Source organism: Notamacropus eugenii, chromosome 1 (genome assembly GCF_028372415.1).
Source record: "Notamacropus eugenii isolate mMacEug1 chromosome 1, mMacEug1.pri_v2, whole genome shotgun sequence".
NCBI classification, from domain to species: domain Eukaryota; kingdom Metazoa; phylum Chordata; class Mammalia; order Diprotodontia; family Macropodidae; genus Notamacropus; species Notamacropus eugenii.
The window spans coordinates 499,153,800-499,169,062 of record NC_092872.1 but is presented as its reverse complement, the minus strand read 5'-3'; the positions used below and the strand labels follow the sequence as shown (position 1 = coordinate 499,169,062).

The 15,263-nt window shown below is 42.5% G+C and overlaps 1 protein-coding gene across 1 annotated transcript in view; it reads left to right on the top strand.

Annotated features, from left to right (window-relative positions):
- The window catches only part of COL9A3 (collagen type IX alpha 3 chain), a 52,365-nt gene that overhangs the window by 1,642 nt on the left and 35,460 nt on the right, over positions 1 to 15,263 (top strand). The window contains exons 2-9 of the mRNA XM_072633335.1: positions 82 to 150; positions 3,477 to 3,512; positions 4,876 to 4,947; positions 5,910 to 5,963; positions 11,289 to 11,324; positions 11,698 to 11,721; positions 13,238 to 13,291; positions 13,924 to 13,977. Coding sequence (XP_072489436.1) covers positions 82 to 150; positions 3,477 to 3,512; positions 4,876 to 4,947; positions 5,910 to 5,963; positions 11,289 to 11,324; positions 11,698 to 11,721; positions 13,238 to 13,291; positions 13,924 to 13,977 — 399 coding nt within the window. The remainder of the gene's footprint in view (positions 1 to 81; positions 151 to 3,476; positions 3,513 to 4,875; positions 4,948 to 5,909; positions 5,964 to 11,288; positions 11,325 to 11,697; positions 11,722 to 13,237; positions 13,292 to 13,923; positions 13,978 to 15,263) is intronic.

Below are 15,263 nucleotides of genomic sequence, written 5' to 3'. Positions count from 1 at the left end.
GAGTGTGAATGGAATGAGTTAGGGAATTATCTGTCTTTGGGGGACTTTTACCTGGTGACATCTTTCTGTTTCTCCTATCAGAAAGTGGGACCCCGGGGCCCTGCTGGACCTCAAGGACCTCCTGGAGCTCCTGGAAAAGATGGCATAGATGTGAGTATTCTTGGAGTACAGTGAAGAGTTTGAGTGGGAATTCAAAGAGAAAAAAATGCAGAGAAGTTAACTCAGGCTCCTAGGTAGCTTACTGGGCAATTATCATTTTTAATAAGTAGCATTTAAATGGAACTGTAAAAAGAAAGCGTTTTCTAAATATTGGCAAACTAGCCACAAAGTTTCTAAAATGGAAAAATTTTTACTCGTGGGGGTATCTGTCTGAGGAATTAATCTCTGACCTGAGGAAGAATTAGGGATTTGGCAGGTCAGGTTAGAAAGGGTGTTAAAGAAGGTGGTAAGGTGAGGCTCTGCTCTGGGGAACAATTTGGTACATATGTCTCAGCAGAACCCAAAAAAAAGAGCAGAGTTAGGTCTTTTTGCTAGTTTTCAGACTGAAATTGTTTCCCTTGGTGGGGATTGGAGGCGGGTTGGGGAACAGTGTGTTCTCTTTATAAGGCCCACAGTGTTTTCTACTAGCAGGTTTCAGGGGTGGCTAAGAAATACACCTTTTACTGATGAACTCAGAAGAAAATTGCTACCTAATTTTAGGATCTAAATGCTTATGGGTAGATGTGGTTGCTAGGCCTTGCTAACTAGATAGGCACCTGGAAATCTTATCACCCATTTCTCAGAAAATCCCATGTGTTTCTCCTTTCCCTCTGCACCCTTTTCCCCCCTTTTTTCTTTCTCCCCCTTTTCATAGAAGTCTTTGCTGATCAGACATTGGATCTGGCACTGCGGAATTTGGTTTTTCCCAATTTAGTAAAACCACCAAGTTTGGTAAGCCACAAAGCAGGCTCCTAAACTGAGCAAGGAGGAGATTTCAAGGTGGCAGTTTTTCTTACCACAGCAACTTCTGTGGTTTTACAAAGGAATAAAGAACTAACTGTATCTCGCCCCTGTTCTGTGTGTACAGCAGGCAGGTCTAATAGGGAAAGGACTGTTTCCCTCAAGCTTTCAGTCTCTGACAGATAGGATGGAATGGAATCTGGAAGGGGATGGGGTGGGGAGCTCACCCTGAAATACTCTTATTTAATAGGAATGAATGAAAGGTCCATGTGGCAAGTGGGGTCTTAGCCTTCTGGGAATGCCAGGTTTAAGTCTGCCATATTGAATCCTGGATGGTTCTTGGCAAAACTTTTGAACTAGGCCAGGATTTCCTTGACCCCCATCTTATGTCCCCTCATTTCTCCTACTTAGTGTCTCTTAATCTTAGCTTTATTCTTTTTAGTCCCTTGGTGGCCTCCAGTGGCTTTATTGCTGAGGACCTCCAGCTTCCTAAGCCTTCTAGGCCAGCATACCCATATTTTCTTCTTTGACCTTCTTTCTACCCTCAATCCTCCATTAGCACTAATCCATTAGATGTCAAAGACTCATGATGACTATAATGACCTTGTTTCTGTTTCCCTCCCCCAACAAACATTTGCAGTGTAATATCCTACTGTCTTCATTTTGGGCAATGGTTCTAACTGTGGCATTTTAGACACAAAGATGGGTTAGGGAAATAATCTTGATATAGAAATATAGTGAAATATAATAAAATAATAAAAAACATAATAAATATAATATGTAAATAATCTTGACTTTCCTGAATCCCCAAAGTCACATCATGTAGATAGCAGTCTATTCTGATTATGTATATGAGTCCAGTACTTTTTCACAAGGGAATGAGTTACTACTCCCAGACAAAATCGGAAGGGAGTCAGTGAGAGACATTCAAGAATATCCAGATATTGTCCCTTAGCAGGACAGAAGCTTTGACATTTATAACTTTTCCAACCATGAGGGGTAGGGAAGAATTTAGGCACGTGGAGTGACATTACTGGGAAAAGAGGTATAGTCTGCAGTTTTCTGGACCATTTTTAAAAATCTGAACTTTATTTTTTATTGTGAACTTTTAAAACATCAACAAATATGCACATCTTAATATATGAAGAATGGAAGAGAGGCTTGTATATGAAACTAGAGAGTCCTGTTACACACAGTTTTTAAAATGTACTTTTACTTCCTTCTGTTCTTGTATATGTATTTTTTAAAAGTTTAATTGATGCTCTTTACCTTCCTCCATTTTTTTTAAACTTCAGTAACCAATAACCTACCAATAACACTTGCACAAATAAAAGACCCCCCTTACAACAAAAAGTGCAGTCAAGCAAAACAAACAATACATTGGCTATATCTGAGAATCTAGGTGTCTCTCTGTCATCTCTCTGTCGAGAAGTGGGAAGCTGCTTCACCCTCAGTCCTCTGAAGGCATGACTGCATGATGCATGATCACTGCATTCATCAGTTCCAAAGGCTTTCCTCCTAGTTGTATTCATTTCACTCTACATTGATTCATTCAAGTCTTCTCAGGGTTTTCTGAATCCATCAAATTTGTCATGTCTAATGGTACATTATATTCCATAATACTTACATACCATAATTTTTCAGCCCTTCCCCAAATGATGGATATTAGCTTTATTCCTAGTTACTTGTTACAACTACTATAAGTATTTTTGTATATACAAGATTTTTACCTCTGTCTTCATTCCTTAGGGTATATGCCGGTATTGGTATCACTTGGTCAAAGAGTATGCCTAGTTTAATAACTTCAAGGGTTTAGTTCCAAATTGTTTTGCAAAATGACTGGATACATGAACAACTAGACCAATAGTGCCTTAGTGTTTCTGTTTCTGGACCATTTTTCATACTGCTCTGTTTACAGTAACATATCTTTCCTCTAGCTGCAAATCCTGACTTTACCTACATCAGTGCATCTTGGGCCATCTCCAGCCGTCCTGATGAATATCAGGCCACTGGATCCATATGGCTCAGGAGGAGAAGGTGAAGTTGGTGACCTTGCACAACCCTCACTCACACAAATCAAAGTCAGCTGCAAGTCATGTCATCATCTTGATGTCATAGTCCCCTTCAAGAACGAAGGACAAACACAACAACAATTCATTATCCTCTCTTAGAGGTGGGACAATCAGTGAGAAGACCCTGGAGCCTGAAAACAAAGAAGTGTCTCTGTCAATAGCTCACCATAACTAGTCTCCCCAAATCTCCACTGTGACACCTGGCTCCCAGTCTCTTATTTTTTGGATTAATCAGGGATCACTCTGTCCTAGAAATCTTTCAGGATCCTGCCTTCCCTTTTCTGAGGATAAAAATATAAAGGAATTGAAAACAGAATATTTCCATAAATGAAGCAGCTTAGATGGGATTCCCAGGGTGACTTTGGGCATCCAAAATCCCTTCATTCCACATGGGTAGAGGTAGGAGAGAAGCTGTGCTAGGTCTGTCTTTAACATTTTGAATGTTACTTTTTACCCCTGTCATAGGGTGAAGCTGGTCCTCCAGGTCTTCCTGGCCCCCCGGTAAGTATGTCCCTAATTAAAGAACTGCCAGGATCTGTCAGGCGTTATCGGTACAAAAATTTGGGGGGGGGGGGTGAAAGGAGAATGAGCTCAGATGGATGAGCTGCAGGGACAATGATCTGCTACCTAGGACATTTCATTTGGTGTAGGACCAAGGGTGGAAGGACAGTTTAGTCCTTAACCAGGCTCTTCCTGCTCCCCTAGCAGGCTAAGGAAAGTCAGGAGTACTAGGTGTTAGATGTCTTGAGAAGAAGGAACCCTCAAAATAGAACAGAGACAAGAAAAGGGGCCAGGAAGACAGCAATGCAGGATGGTGAAAGGGTAGAAAGGGAGGGCTTAGGGAGCAGAAGACTTCATGTACGCACAGGCTCTGCTGTTTCTTTGGCCAAGAGACTTCCTAGGGAAGGGAAAGGGAATGAGCATTTATATAGAGCCTATTATAGGTCAGTCACTGTGCTATCCTCCTATCCTATGATCCCATTTTCTGATACATCTGATCCACTGCCCAGAGCAATGTGGTCTCTGTCCAAGATGGATTAAGGGAGGCTGGCCTCAAACTCTCCTACTGAAAAGAACTGGGATATTTTTGCTTGGGTCAATGAGTTGTTTCAACCTCTTTCCCTAAAGGGGCCCTTTTTATGGGGGGTGGGGGATGAGCTGGTTTTGACATATGAGCTGCCTGCTCTCCAGCAGATTGGGGCTTCCAGTTTTCACTGGCTTCTGAGATCTAAAAGTCATTCGACAACTGGGTTCAGAGCCCAATCTTAGGCACCACAACCAAGAAGAAAGGGATGGAAATGGGTAAATCCAAAGGAAAATAAAAGGAACCTGGCTCCCCGCCCCCCCTTAGGATTGTTACAGAATAGAGAGACGCAGCCTACAAGCATGAAAAAGACTGAAGAGAGTGACTCAAAGGGGAAGGGAGAATCAGGGGCCTGTAAGCACCGAAACAACATGACCAGAGTGAGAGGGAGCTTGGGTCCTTGCCCTGGACCCTCCTACACTCTGGGAAGCTGTTCCAGAGGAGAATAGTTTGAAACATTGCTTAGAAGATGGAAAAAGAAGGGAGGGATGCATTTAATCTGTGAGGGATGATGCTTCTAGGGACAGGTTTGGTTGTACAGGCAAAGGTGAAAGCTGACCTCCCTTGCTAGAAATGATAATCTGTGCCTAGGAGTTAGGAAGATGTTAGGTGTTTGCCTGACAGCCTCTGCAAGAGATATGAGATAAAGGGGAAAGTTCCAAAGAAGACGTGATCAATTCAATAAACCTTTACTAAGTGCCTACCATGAGCCAGGCACTGTGGGCCACATCATACGGAACTAGACCATCTCCCTCATTCTTCTCTTTCTTTCTTGTGCAGGGTCCCAAAGGAGGCCCAGGGAAACCAGGGAAGCCTGGAGATGCAGGACTGCCTGGACTTCCAGGTGTAGATGTGAGTATCAGAGCTCTTCTCTTTTGCCATTCCCATGGGGGCTTACTTCCCCTCTCCACATTCCTATCCTGTCCCAGGAAAAGGCTGCTTGTTTTCCTTTTATGGAACCCAGTCTCTTTGCTTGGGCCCCTAGATTTCTCATAGCAACTTCCAGAAGGCAGTAATAATTTCTCTTTTCCCAATGCCCATTCATGCGGGAAAGCTGGGGCCAAGTTACAGGAAGTCTCCAGTTTGGGGAATTGTTTGGGCTGTAACCCAAATAACCACCGATTTGTGATTGCTAGACAGATTGTTGGCAGGACAAAGAAGCACCGTGATGTTCCTCTCCTTAGAAAGTTTAAAGCTGAGCCAACTCTTAATTATCCAGAGAACAATGTCTGCAAGGTCCATTCTAGTTTTGAATCCTGGGTTGAGGGTGCACCAGCCAGACCTCTTTGTTACTCTTCCTCTTTCTTCCTCTCCCTGCCCATCCTTGCACCATTTCACCACTGATATTAAAGTGAAGAATTTTAAGAAATGTCTTCTCACTGATACCCCCATAACCATGGTTTTTAGACTCCAAAAGGAACTCTTAAGTCCCTTGAGGCAAGCAGTGTTTGTCTTGCACTGCTCTCCGTTCCAAGGGTGCCTATTGATAGAAAAATAAGAAAAGCTTATTTGTGTATGTAACGTTTTGTATGTTTATATAGCGGCAGAAATTCCCCTTTCCTCTCCTTTCCCCCCCCAGTATCATTTATGACAGTCAGGTCCACAGGCCAGAAAAGCTTTACGTTGGGATCTGTTTGCTTGAATTGCAGCAGAGTCAGGAATTTGGGGAAGGAGATACTTTTGCTTCCTGCTGTTTGGTGGTGTCTTTGGTGTTTAATTTTTAAATGATAATGTAGTAGACTGTCCCTCTTGTTTCTCTGCTGTGTACCAGAGCACTCTCCAGGTGACTCCTGTCTTTTCTGCCTCTTCCTCAGGGTCTTACAGGTCAGGATGGGCCCCCTGGTCCCAAAGGCCCACCCGGAGAAAGGGTAAGTTCCTGAAATGTCTATATGGCCTTCCTGCTGTTGTTGCTTTAATTTGTTTGTTTGTTTGCTGGGAGGGGGTGGGGAGAACAGAAGTAGTTCCAGGGCACAGTCACAGGGCACAGAAGTGGTAACCTCATTCCTAATGATCTATGAAAACTTTGAGCTATTCCTTGACCCTGTGGATACCAGAATATCTCTAAAGGACCAGGCTTCAGTTTATTTTGCTACAGGGTTTGGGAAAAAAGTAACAAGGCACATTTATATGGCTCTTCAAGATTTACAAAGCACTTTCCTGACAACAACCCTGTGAGGTAGACAAGAAAGGATAAATGTGGCTGTCTTCCCTATAGCCTCCAATGTCTCCAGCTCAGAGGAGGCCTAAGGCAGAGGAAGAAGGGAACAGGAAGGCCAGCAGAAAGGACACCCTCTCAGAGCAGAGAATGGAGGACAGCTTACCCTCATAGCCTTGCAGAACTGTCAGCCAGAGACACTTGATCTGGTGCCTTCAGATAGGCTTTAACTATACTAGGATAGTTCCAACTAGAATCCTCCCTCTATGCCCATTTACTTACATATGTACATTTCTCCATATGTGTAAAAGTCATGTCCTTGGTCCTGACTGCCTCAGACCAAAATCTTGCTTTGATTGATTCTTGCTGATGAAGTCTGCAGAATTTCTGGGAAGCAAGGCTGGGTTTAGCTTTGTTTTTTCAGCTTCCCAGGAATAAGCAGTGTTTGGGGTTAGAGAATAGGAAGAAGAAAGGCCCAGCTTGAAGGCCTTCTAGAAGCACCAGCAGCTGCTGGCTTGAACAACAGTTAGGAGGTCACAGTTCTATCCCTGTTTCTTCCTTTCCTCTCTATGCAGTGCCTTCACAATTGTACAAAGGAATAGGTACCTAAAAAGAAGAATAAGGACTAGCTACAGGCAAGGTAGGCAGCACTAGAATGTAACACTCAGTAAGAGTTATTTTTTAATTTTAAAAAAAAATACACATTTTTAGAGTTTAGTTCCGGACCTGTGATTTCAATATTATTGGGAACTCTCAGGTGAGGAAATTCCCTATCCAGGGGTGGGGAACCTGTGGCCTCAAGGTCACACGTGGCTTTCTAGGTCTTCAAGTGTAGTCCTTTGACCAAATCCAAACTTCATAGAACAAGATGTTTGAATTCAGTCAAAGGGGCAGTACTTGGACTAGAGGGCCATGTGTGGCCTCGAAGCCAAAGGTTTCCCACCACTGCTATACAAATACAGATAATTCTGGACAACTCTTAGAGAATTGCCTGGAGTCCTGAGAGGTTAAGTGACTTGCCCAAGGTCACACAGTTAGGGTTTGTCAGATGTGGACCTTCCTGGTATTGAAGTCAGCTCTCTATTCAAAATAAACTTTTAAAATACAAAAAGATCACACTCTCAGTGACCCATAAGTAACTTGTGATCAGTGAAGTTGCTGAAGGCTTAATGCATCCAAAGGATATTAAAGGGTCACAGTTTTCAAGTCTTACCTGTCCCAGATGTGCTAAAAAGCCACATAGAAGTTAAGGATTTTTTTTTGGTAAATTAAATCTTATTTCCTTATTAGTTTATATTTTTTTGTAAATGTTTTCTGTACGATTGGGGCTTCTAACTTTAGCTACAAGGATCTATATCCCTCAGCCATTCTGTCCAATGTGTTATCCATCAAAAAAAGCATGTTAATTGAATGTCATATGTTGTATGACCCTAGGCAAGTCACTTCACCTTAAGACTCTAGGCAAATGTCTAAGAATATAAATTGCAGAGAAGATGCTCACCTGTACTAGTAGAAGGAATTTCCTCACCTGGGAGTTCCTTGTACCAGTGAAATCACAGGCCCATTCCCTGTGCCTTCTATATCTCAGAGACAATATCCCATAAGCAACAAAAAAATAAGTGCACTGGGAGAACCCTTTTAGGAGGATTCCTAATTCCTCTGCTTTGTTGATTTGACTTTTCATAGAGTGAATTTACTTAGAATGTTACTCATCTTAATTGACTGGCTGACTGGAGAGTTGCCTGCTTGGATTTAGTCAAAATGTGGGGAAAACAAAGATATGCAAAGAATGGGACAGTTCCCTTCAGGACAAGCTCTAACCTCTGTACCAGTTGCTGGAGGAACAAAGCTGAAAAATACCAAAAGAACTGGATCTCAAGCCATAAGGTGGTCAGCAGCCAGATTGCAGGCAGCATGGTATATGCTGTCTCTGGAGTCACAGGACCTGGGTTCAAATCCCACTGCTCATGCTTGCTACTTGTGTGACCTTAGTTTCCACATATGTAAAACTGAGGAGGTTGGATTAGAGATCTTCCCACCTATGATCCAAGAGTGGCCTAGGATTGGGGTGGGGGGAATTAATTACAAGTAAGGAGTAATATTGGGAGGAGGAGCTTGGAGAGGAGGTCTGGGAAGCTTATTCCAGAGTTACCAGATATAATATCTTTCTTTTCCTGTTGGTTAGGGTGAGAGGGAGGCTGTCAGAGGGCCCCATTTAGGAATAGGAGTTGTGGAATCAGTGTAGAACAAATAAAGTCCCATTTAGAAGTGGGAACACAGAAGAAGGAGGAAATCATGTCTCCCTTTCATGGATTATGGGGAGGTGCATGATCTAAGTCATGGATGGGGAACCTGTGGCCTTGAGGCCACATATGGCCCTCTACGTCCTCAAGCGCAGCCCTTTGACTGAATCCAAACTTCACAGAACAAATTCCTTTGATAAAAATCCCTTTGTTCTGTAAAACTTGGACTCAGTCAAAAAGCTGCACTCAAGGACCTAGAAGGCCTCAAGCTTTCAGGTTCCTCACCCCTGGTATGGGGAAAGCTTCTTAAAGAAGAATCAGGGACTTGTTGAGGAACCCATATCACCTCTGTACTGATTAGAATGTGACAGAAGAATGACTAGGGAATCGATGGGCTTCCCAGAAACCCAAATCCTCACCATTTCTACACACATACACGTGTCTGTGAGACTGCAAACACTCATTTTCTTTTGTCAGGTAAGACCCTCATCCAAACTCATCTTCTGGCTCCCTTTTGCACAAACTTAACACCCATATTCCCTGCACCAAGCTTTCCACTTTGCAGTATTTCACAGGGACTCATGTACACACCTTTTCACTTGCACTTCGGCTCACACATGAAGGGGTGAAAGCAAAGCCTATTCTAATTATCTTCTAAGCAGATCTGCTTCCTGCCTTCCAGCCTGTGCTGTCAGGAAGCATTAGCTGGACTAATTTCCTTTAGAAATAAGTCTAATTCCTTATAATGTCCCCACAAGGACTCTTTAAGGGATTTCTTTCCCTTGCTTACAGCAGGAGTTCTCAAACTTGCAATTAGTGTGTGTCAGAATGAAAATAATTTCTCATGCTATCCAGTTCAGAGGCTACCTTCCTAACCTCCCCCATCCTCACCCCCTTCACCACCACTGCTTGAGTGGCAGGTATGAAGAGTGTATGACCAGGAAGCCCCTAGTGGGAACCACTGAAGGGTGTCGTGGACAAGGCGCAATGAGAGTGACTTCCCTGACTCGGTGGTAGGATTCCAAATCTAAGTTCAAGAGCTGCATCAGATGGTAGGATCAGGAAGAAAGGAGGGCAGCGTCAGTGCAGGTGACTGTCTGAGTAGGCATAGGAGAGGTGTCCCAAGTTGTCAAACATGTGAATGATTTTAATGTTTATTCAGCCATTTCGCAGACATTTATGAAGAGCCTACGATGTGCGGAACACTGCTGTGTGATGGGGGGGAGTTACGCAGTTTAGCTAAGACATAACTCCTGCCTTCATCTAGCTTACAATCACAAAGATAAAACCGGAAAATCTCTAGGTTCTACTGCCATTCATTCATTCAAGCTATGATTTCGATCACTTGCCTACTTTGTGCCTTCTCTGACAAATGGGAAATCCTTGGGATGGAAGGAACATCTTATGGGGATGGGATCTGAACCCCTAAAAAGAAAAAGCATGTCTTTGCAAGCAACCCAGTCCCTGAATTTTCCCATACATTTCAGTAGCCCAGATCACTGGGGTCTCCACCTAAGGCACCTGGCCCACTCCAGCCCACCTTGATTAATTACTTAATTAATTTATTTGATACTCCTTAATCCCCTCTAGATCCCTTCTCTGTTACCTCCAGACCACTCCAGGCCACTTTCCACTCCTTGATCCCAGCCAGATCTTCAAACAGTCCTTTTCTGTATAAAAGTATCAGTCCCATCCTCATCAAATGCACAGATTCCTTAGGAATATCACCCCCCTAATTGGGATTATAATAAAACCTCACTACTCTGACTGAAAGAAGGCTTGAGTGGCTGAATTCTTTCCAGGCAGACCCACCCTGTATCCCTGCGTTTCAGGGTTCCTAGTACCCCGTACCACATCACTCCTAGAGGTCATCTCACTCATTCTCCTGCATTCTTCTAAGTCTTCATTTTCAGCAATGCAGAAGTTAGCTTTTTCCAAAGTATTTCCCCAAGTTAACAACTGAGAAACAACAACCATAAAAAAGGTTGAAATTACTTACCTGTTTAACTTTGTGGTTAAAGTTAACCACTAAGCATATGATGACTTTGACAGTGATCTTTCATTTCAGGGCAAGAATTACAAGAGGAAATTGCTTTCCACGTTATAGTTTCGGCTTCCAGGTTTAGCAAGGAGACAAGGAAGACCTGGAATTAGAACCCCTAGTATTGGAGGCTAGACTCCAGGTTTTACTGAATAATGAGAATTGCAAGATAAGAGAAAGTCTGGAATTCAAGAGCTCAAGGTTCCAGGCTTACTTGTCACTAACTGTCTATGTCATCTTAGGCAAGTCAATTAACATTTCTAGGTCATAGTTTTCTCATTTGTCAAATAGAGATGCCTGGCAGCTATGAGAACCAAATGAATAGTGGATGTGAAAGTCCTTCAGAAAACAACAACAAAAAAATAATGCCAAGATGTGATATGTATATCCCAAGAATAGGGAAAGGAATAAGCATTTATATAGTGTTTATTATGCACCTGTCATTGTACCACATGCTTTACAAATATTATCTATTTGATCCTTACCACAATCTTGGAAGGTAAGTGTTATAATTATGTCCATTTTACCACTGAGAAAACTGAGGCAAAGAACAGTTAAGTGATTTGCCTAAGGTCACAGCTAGTAAGCATATGAGGCCAGATTTGAACTCAGATTTTCCTGATTTCCAAATTCAGTGTTCTATCCATTGTGTGGCTAGAGATGGAGAGAGTTGACTTTTCCCCTTGAACTTTCTGCCCCTCTAACCTCCCCATTTGAAGAAGCTCTATAATCAACTAATGTTTTCATTCCACAGGGTAGCCTTGGACCCCCAGGACCTCCTGGGCTGGGGGTAAGTACCACTTTCTTATCAGGTGGCATTTGAAGGAAGAGCTGGTAGAATATTGGTGGGAGTCTTGGGCACTGTCAGCAGCTTCTTGGCAATGAGACTATATTAAGGGAAGTGAGCAGAAAAATCTAGAAATAACTATATCTCTTTCTGAAGTTTCCAACTGGACCTACCAGAGTTTCCTAAGAGGCTGGACTTCAAAGCCAAATGTCCAATGTCTCATTGTTCTGTTCTCCTGGGAAAGTCCACCAGAGAATATCCCCTGCCCCTGAAGAAGAACCACCCAGAATCCCACCCAATCTTTCCTTGACCCATTAGAACCACTACCCAACTTCTACTTTCTGAATAATCTCTACTTTTTCTTTCCTGTTTGTAGGGCAAAGGACTTCCTGGACCTCCAGTAAGTAGAAATAGCTCAGAGAATTTGTTTATATTCTTGGTGACCCCTTCTCTCCCCGCAAACTCTAGTGCTATTTCCAAACAACCAGTGAAGACTAACCAAAGTCCCCAGATCCCTACATTAGGGCAAATAGTTGAATCTCTCAGTGACCAGCATTAGCCATCAGTTGTCCATCTGATGGGGTGATGGGAGTTAGACCCCTAAAAGGAAAAGAATATGTCTCTGAAAGCAACCCAGCCCCAGAACTTTCCCACATTGGTGGTTTGCCTGAGACATCTGGCCCGTACCAGTCTACCTAGATACTCAATAATCCTTTTAACTGCCCTTTCACTGTGACTCTCTGACCATTTAACTCCTTTCATTGTCTGTATCTGGCTCAGCCCAGACTATTTACCACTCATTAATCCCATCCGGATCTTTTCTGTGTCTTTTTTGTATATAAATATCAATCTTACTCCCATTAAGTTGCAAATTCCCTAAAAATCTTGCCCACTTCAATTGGCATTAAAATCAATCTCACTACCTTGACTGAAAGAAGACTTGAATCTTTGAATTCTTTCCAGGCAGACTACCCTGTACTCTTATATGTTGGGGTTCCCAGCACCCCAAAACTCAACATATTCAGTTCTTTTCTGCTCCAAAAAGAGTCAGAGAAGGGACTAAGTTGATGTCTCTCTTACAGACTTCCAAAAGCCTCTAGCCTGTTGGCAGATCCTATCTAATCTGATGCCTCTGAGCAGAATCAAAATGAACAAACGAACAAATAAATGAATTAATGAATGAATAAATAAACCTCTTCACTTACTTATTTGTTTGTTTTGATTTTTAAAAAAGGCTGGGACTATTTGCTTTTTGCCCTATACAGTTTTCATTTTTGACTTCTTGAAACATAGTTCTGAAAAGACAGACTCTTAAAAAGTCTACTGTGTTTGAAATGGAGCTATTTTGCTTGCTTTTAAACCCAAATCACTCTGACTTTCACTGACTAGTCAATACCCAAAAGATAAAAGGCAGCTTTTGGCCATGGAAGTGTACCTTCTCCTGGGTAGAGCACCAGAGGAGAGGAGAGGAGAGGCTACTCACTCACAGGTTGTGTTTGCCCTTTGTTCTTGAAGAGGACCATGACATGAAGATGATGACATAATTTGCAGTTGACTTTGATTTGAGTGAATTTGATTAAACTTTTCTTCTGCAGTTATCTGACTTGCTGATACAACCCATGAATCCCTAGGCCTTTCTAATTGCCCCAAGGCAGCAACCTTAGGACTTTCAAGCTTTGTCATTTCCCTGTCTGTTGTTGAACTTTATTTTATGTGCTGTTTTTCTATCTTCCCAATGCGTAATGCAGTGTTTGAGGCATAGTAAACACTAAGATGTTTTTTCATTCATTCATAGTTTGCCAAGTATAGCTCCAGAGTAGGATCCCTAACCATGTCCCCCCAAACTCTCAGTAACAAACAGAAGACTAGAGCTGAAAGAAGCAAGTCCTAATATATATTATTTTCTCTTTCTCCAGGGTGAGGCTGGACTGAGTGGCCTCCCAGGAGGAAATGGAGTCCGTGGACCCCCTGTGAGTGACTACCCTAGTGCTAAAACCATATTGATATTTCTGGGCTAAACTAGTATTTCTGTACCATAATGATAAGTATTTATAGGTTAGCCATTTTATACATACACACACATACACACACATGTACACTCACACATACACACAACATGGTAGCTACTTTGGGGGAACAGACATGATGCTACCAATCCATATATGTATCAAAAAATCTGTAGGTGCTCATTCTTCATGGTACCTGGCTGGGTTGGATTGCATGCAGTACAGAGAGGGTAGCACCAATCCAGTCCCTTGCCTGTATATTGTTCATAGTTTAAAAACTATGCTGATGCAGACACAACTCTGGAAAACAACCAGCAGAGCAGAAATACCATCCTGAACCCTGGATATGAGTGAGTGGGTGAGTGAGTGAGTGAGTGAGTGAGTGAGTGAGTGAGTGAGTAAGACAGATACTCAAGTTGGGAGGGAGGCCTGTCAGGAGCTATATTATCAGCCTGCTGTTGGAACAGCAGTTAGGATGAACTGGGGAAAAGTGCATTGGGGTCATTCTTAGAGGGAACTTTCATCATTGCTTGTCCTTCCCAACTTCAGGGTGACAGTTGTACCTTTTTCTGAGCCTTGATTCTTCCTTTTCCTAGGGACCATCTGGACTCCCGGGACTACCTGGTCCCCCAGGCCCCCCAGGACCTCCCGTAAGTACTAGCATCAACTTGCTGAGAGCAAAGAAAGGCCAGGGATTTCATGATGGGGGTGGAGGGTTTGAGAAAGAGATGGACAGAAGAAGAGGTTAATAGTGAGATGAGCCCTGAATCTCTTCCTTCTGCTAAGGCCAAACTCCTAACCAAAAAGTTTAGTTCCCCAGGCTCCAGGAAAGAAAAAAAAATTAATTCCTAGGAGAGGATAGGACCTGAAGCAAAGGGATTATCTGGGGTGTCAGAGGTGAGATCTCTCCCAATTCAACCAGACCTGTCCTTCATTTACCCATTAATTCATACAACATTTATTGAATACTTACCATAAGTCAACACATAGAGTTGTGTTCAGGAGTTTAGACCACCTTCCTCTGAGGAAGGATTTACAGGGCAGAATCCTGTCTTATATCCAACTGACCACAGGAAAATTCTCCATCTTCTGCCTTTACCAGGTTCTGGTCTGTCTGTGATGCAAAGCATGTGCTGGATTTTCTTTACTTCATTTGCAAAATGGGAAAGGCTTTTTAGATCCTTGTGTTGCTCCTTGGCAAAGTCTAGCATGTGACTAGAAGGATTCCACCTTATCTCCATTCTCTAGAGAAGGGATTCTGAGCTTATTTTGTGAAATGGATCCCTTTAGCGATCTAGTGAAGACTTTGGACCTCTTCTCAGAATAATGTTTTTAAATGCAGAAAATAAAACAAATTAAATTGAAATATTATTATCAAAATATAAAAATTTTTAAAAAGTAATTTCATGGACCCCTGAGTAAGTCCTTCCACTCTAGAGGAAATTCCTGGCAGATAATTGAGTGACTATACCACTACCCCACCCTCCTTAGGAAAACAGCTTTTCGAATATGGGCTGACAGGTTTTCACTTATTTTCTTGTTCCATAATTAATCCTGGATACCTAGAGACTAGGTTTCTAGGAGTGGAGGGTGTCCTATTTAGAGACTTCCTGCTTGTTCCTACTTTCTCTCTGATCAGAAGTTACTAGAAGGTCCTAGCTTGAGACTTCATCACTCAACCCACTAATCAATGAATAAGAAATTATTGGCACTCACTGGGCTCATTGTAGTAGGCACTGTAGTGAGCCCTACAGTAGGCATTGTGACAGCAAATCACTGAGAAGAAGAGGTGGTCCCTCTGACTGAGGAGTTCATAATAAAACTGGGAAGGAAGAAAGCAGATAAATGAGGCAATGTTGAGAATAATTCCAAAATCCTCAGGTCAATCTCTAGTGGAAATGGAGAGTGAGACAAAGAGGGAAGGATCTAAATGCTT